We start from the raw sequence: 5,718 nt of genomic DNA on the forward strand, positions 1-5,718 counted from the left end.
TTATTTACAAGACACTGTAAACCAACAAAAACTTTGTAAGAATAAACTATTACTCGATCGATCTTAAGACAACTTTATAGGTTCCGAAATTGAATGAATACTTCTATCAAAATTAAATTTTACATGAACTAAGTTATGTCTTATAATATGACATAAGTTACAAATTATGAACTTCTTAGGATATAAACATAACGTTCTAAAATTAGACTTATGCCTTTGTCGTCATAAGATCTAAGTTTCTCCTTTTTAAAATCTTTTTACCAACCCTTTTTGTTGTTGTTTAGCTTATGATATATAGTTAACCAACAATCTTTCGCTTCTTTTTTTTACAGAATAAATCTGAGAAAATGGTCAAATGTCCCCCTAATCTATTAGTCAATTCTCAACTACACATCAATACTTGGGTCACTATGAGGAGTAGGGTTTTTTTTTTTGTAAAGAAGAAGAGAGTTGATACTCAATTGAAGAGTAGACATGGTGGTTATGTTTGGAATTGAGAATTTAACCAAATTAAAAGGAAAAAGTTAAAAAGTGGGTCCATTAAATCTAAAATTAATATAAATAGGAAAACAAAATTGAAGAAAATGGGCCCGCCTAGCGCGTGTGTACAAACATTTGGGTATATCTGGGTAATAACAAAAGATGAGCGTTTAAGGGTTACAAAATATCAAAAATAAAAGGTTCAGGGGGTAATAGGACCCCCGTGAAGGGGGTAATGGAAGAGAGTAACCATAATATATATATATATATATATGGTTCTCTTTCTCAAGCTCAAAGAAACGCCCTTATTAAACCATTACATGAAAAGAATAAATTAAAACGACACGTAAAATTAAACCATAAATCTCTGAAAGCTCATACTCCTCACAATCCATGAGAATCCATTTTTCATCTTCTTGTTTAACCATCCCATTGTGCTTCTCCACCCACCAAGCTCCAGGTACCAAATATTCATCTTTTAAGATGTCCCATATCCTGTTCACAAGTGCGAGATTGCGATTCACCTCTAATTTAAAACCATCTAAAGGTCCAATTCCTTGAGTACCATCAATTCCGTGAAAGTAACCTTCCAAATTATGCCTAGTGTGTGGGTCCCCAGGATTCAATTTCAAATAAGGGGATTTTGTGGTGTCAATTACTATTTCCTGTCCAACGTCGAAATACCCAATGGATGGGTATTTTGGTACAATATCTAATAAGTTATGAATTCTCATGATGTGAAGATGTTTCAATTTGTTAAATGCGTTAACAAAATTGAGACCTCCAACTTTAGGACTTGCGAATACAAAAGCTGTCACTGGAAATTCCTTGACACTGCTTGTTTTGTTGATTCCGTTGTAAGCTATGTCGACTGCATTTAGAGTTGCAAGTGATAATCACCCTGACCCCTAATTTCCTTGAGAATAGTATCCTGGATATGCATGGTAAATGATTTTCTTTTTTAGTTTTTTTTATGTCGTTGGATGGAAACAAAATTTATTTAATGTAGGAATTACTTAAACAACTCAAAAATATACGGCGACAATAGATGTAAAAAAACATATTTATTACATTAGGAAAAGAGAAGGCATACTATAAATATGAAAGGTATAGAAGATTATTAATGTCAAGAAACTATAGCTGACAATGACTAGAATACTGTGCATAATGAGAAACAAGATATTTAATTTTAAAATTTGATCATAAGTTAATGTTTTACGAAAATAAAATCATGATTTTATAATTTTGAATTTATAGTATATTTTTTTGTTTTAATCTATCTGCTTTAGTAATATTAACTTATATTTTAACACTATATACCATTTATTCTTTAATTAAAATTGATAGATTATCTCTTTCTCAAATATTAAAAGAATTTTATGGTGTATATTTATTTACTTATTTTTAAATTCAAAATGGCTTATACTAATTATAGCGAAAAGGCAAAATATCCAACTCTGAACTTGTTTTAAAAAGTTGATTTCACACTCAAATTAATTTAGCAACCTATTATACCTTTCCAAATGTACTAAGTTAGTCCCATAATCTAATGTGATTTACACGCATCTGTCAAATCTTTGCTAGCTTACCCGTGTAATTTATTTATTTTGTTTTTTCTCAATCATTTTTGTTTTTATTGATACAAATATTAGTAAAGTCAGACAATAACTTCATTCAATTTATTTTTTTCTAACCGCCATCCAAAAATTCAATACCATCACAATCTTATTGCGCGACATCTATCATCAAATATCACACGCTATTAAGGTCACCAAAAATCACCAAACATAACTACCTATTTCACCATTTGACACTCAAAGAATAATTATCAACATTTATTTACAAAGATCTTAGTCGAACAATTGACAATTTAGTACTCGATTTACTATCACTAATTTTGTGGAAAATTTAGAAATGATTTTCTTAAGAGAGAAAGAAAGATCTATGAAATTTTTTACATTAAAAGATTGGATTTTGTGCAAAATTCAAAAACTTTTTACAAAGAAAAGGAAAGGTATGGAAATGTTCTAACTTCATGTGTTCACAATCAATAAAAAAGATAAATAAATTGATGAATTTGATGATGGGAGTGGAAATAGTAAGAATTGATCAATTTTAGATGTGTCGTAGAAATCTTTTTCAACTAGCAAACCTAATTAATTGACAACTTCGAAGATTTTTGTAGTGAATTTTGACCCTCGATATTGTTTTATGTTTCTCTCAAAAAGTTACCATGAAAAAAAATTTGTTTGTTTCATAAACACCATAGTAAAATGAGTGCTTGTGATAAAGAAAAAAAGAGGAAGAAATATAAGATGGCGTGAAGATGAAGGGGTGTATGTGGGGTTACTTTTACTTAAACACGCCTTTTTTATTTTGTATTTTATTTTATTTACACGTCAGCTTTGAGGGTGATATAAAATTCATTTTTGAATCGCCATGATAATCTAAACAAGTCACTCACTTCTCAAGACAAGTTCAAGGAAAAATTTATGTCTCTTTATTTTACTTATAATATTTACCTTTTTGTCAAACATGCATTCATGATGTTGTTAAAAAATATGCACATTTTAGTTTTATATTTGAAATTTATATATTAATTACTTTTTATAATATTAGTTAAAAATACATGTTCATTAATTAATATATTTTCAATATATAGTATCAATCTTAGATACCTAATCTAATACTTTATTTATGAAGGCACATATTCTGTCAAAATTAATTTAAATTTTTTAATAATTAACTCTTATTTTAAAATTTTGATTTAAATTGTCAAATATGCATTCCGCTGTATGTTCTTAAAAAATATGAACTTTCAATTTTTATGATTAATCAAATTAGAATATTATTCATTTGAAATCTACATATGAATTATTTTGTATACTAGTAGTAGTTAAGATTATAGGTTTATTGATTCATATATTTCCAGGAGGCAATATCTATCTTATGTATGTAATTTAATCTCCATTTATGAAGGCACGTGTTTATTAAATATCAATATTTATTTTTTAATAATCAACTCTTATTTATGTAATCAAATAGTACGCATATAGTTATACTGTGACAAATAAACAGGTAATCAAAATTATTATACTATATAACTATTTAATTGTGTAATTATTGCCTTAATAGTCATATCAATTTTATTTATCAAATGACTTTTCAAATCAAATTTATGTTGTAGCCCAACAAGCACACTATCCATCCTTCATAGTGAAACTTTGCCCTTATTAAAAGTCATAACATTTCATCTTATTTAAAAGTTTAAATTATTAAATGAATTTTACTTTTAATTATTAAATTATATCTTTAGTATGTTTTTCATATTAAGACGTTGAATTTAAATTTTTCATGGATCAAGATATTAATTGATGATGAAACTCGAATCTAAGAAGTTCACTTTTTTTTATATACTATGATAAAATATTTGACTATTTCATTTTAAAGCTGGGATTATTAAATAGAGAATATTGCTATAAAATAAATCAGGCAGCGATTATTTTTTCATTGTTTAATGACAACATATTTGTACATAATTAATTCCTAATATATTTGTAGTAAGTAATTATAAGTGATAATATATTTTTATTTACTTAATTATTTTTAAATATAGACTTTACTATAGTAGATATTCTAATGAAGCACATTATTTGGGTCACTGTCAGAGACAATTTCTTGACATTGATTTTGACTAACATCTTTCATAATGAGAAAAATAATATTTTTGGTGTACGTCTTTGAATTAGCTACTATTAATAAAGAGTATTTCTTTTGTTGATATCAAACACCAAATAAATAAAATAAAATAAAATAAATATATATAAAAGATTCTAATAAACAAAGCTTGTAATATTTGATGAAGATCAAAAGGACCAAAATCACGTATAGGATCGGAGTAGAATATTTAAGAACTTTTTTAAAATTTACCCTAAATATAAGGATCGTGTTTTAAATTTTCTTTGGCACGATTACTTTCACCATCTTATTTATTAATAATGATGAATAAATGGAAAAATATTCTTTTGACAGACGAAAAAGAGAAAAGAAGTACTCTGAATACAAAAAAATATTCATTCCAATTTCCACCTTAATTATTATTGATTTGGCATATGTACACTGAATACGTGAATTTCATCCATTAAAAGTAGACAATATGTTGTGGGGGTAAAACAATAATTTACTTTAAGGATGGGTATGATATGACATGGGCGGATTTAAAGATGTCATGTGACACGGCTTCGTCGGAAAATTTTATTAAATAAGTATAAATAACTGAAAAGAAAAAAAAATGTAAACAAAGAACAAATATAACAAAGTGACATTCCTTGTACCAAAAATGAGCGTAGCTAAGCTGGTTAGGGTTCTTCAATACATGTTGTATGTTGGAGGTTAGAACCTCAATAGAGCCACCTTTTCCTTTCTTAGTTTAAATTTATTTCGCTACCCAAATCAAAATGCTAAATAATTCTTAATTTTTTAATATAATATTATATTTTTTGTTTATTTATTTTTATTCTGAAATGCGATATTTAGTTTTTTTAATTTAAATTTATTTCGCTACACAAATCAAAATGCTAAAATTATTAATTTTTTAATATAATATTATATTTTTTGTTTATTTATTTTTAATTTAAAATATGACACTGCTTAGGAAGAATCCTGCGTACGCCACTGGATATGATTTGTACGATGTTTAAAATTTCGATTCAATAATTTTATTTTATTTTTCAAAATGTTATATCGTTATTATATTAAATTAATTTGGTAATAATTTAATATTTTAATTTTTTTTTTTTCATATTTTATGAGTTTATAACTATAGTCTGTTATAAAAAAATGTCTCAACTAAATCAAATGATTATATCATACTAATTATATATATATATGAAAATTATTTACATAACTATACACTTCGTTAATATATTCAATATTTCAATATTTTATTTATAAATAATGAATACTATATCAAATATAAAAAATATATTTAAATATATAGCATATAGGAATCACAATATCAAATTTTTTAATTCAGTGTGATAATTCGATAGCTATTGTATTATACACATTTCTATTTATCTTAATTATTGATAACCATATATTTTTTTTATTTTTACTTGTCTGATATTTCAAAAATAATTACTTGCCATTTTTAACATATGAAGAAAATACAATTTTTTTTCTTCATATTTTATCCTTAACAATAATTGCCTATTCTTTAAGTTATTTTTTTAAAAC

General features: G+C 25.7%; 1 protein-coding gene across 1 annotated transcript; it reads right to left on the bottom strand.

Annotated features, from left to right (window-relative positions):
• Window positions 1–788: 788 nt before the first annotated feature.
• On the bottom strand, window positions 789–1,376 carry LOC125835302 (phospholipase A1-II 1-like; the record flags this gene model as incomplete). Its single annotated transcript, XM_049514428.1, has 1 exon — window positions 789–1,376. A coding segment is annotated over one exon (588 nt), but the record flags the coding sequence as incomplete, so codon positions are not given.
• Window positions 1,377–5,718: the final 4,342 nt, after the last annotated feature.

Source organism: Solanum verrucosum, unplaced genomic scaffold (genome assembly GCF_900185275.1).
Source record: "Solanum verrucosum unplaced genomic scaffold, falcon-dt-bn FXZP01001278.1, whole genome shotgun sequence".
In the NCBI taxonomy this organism is placed as follows: domain Eukaryota; kingdom Viridiplantae; phylum Streptophyta; class Magnoliopsida; order Solanales; family Solanaceae; genus Solanum; species Solanum verrucosum.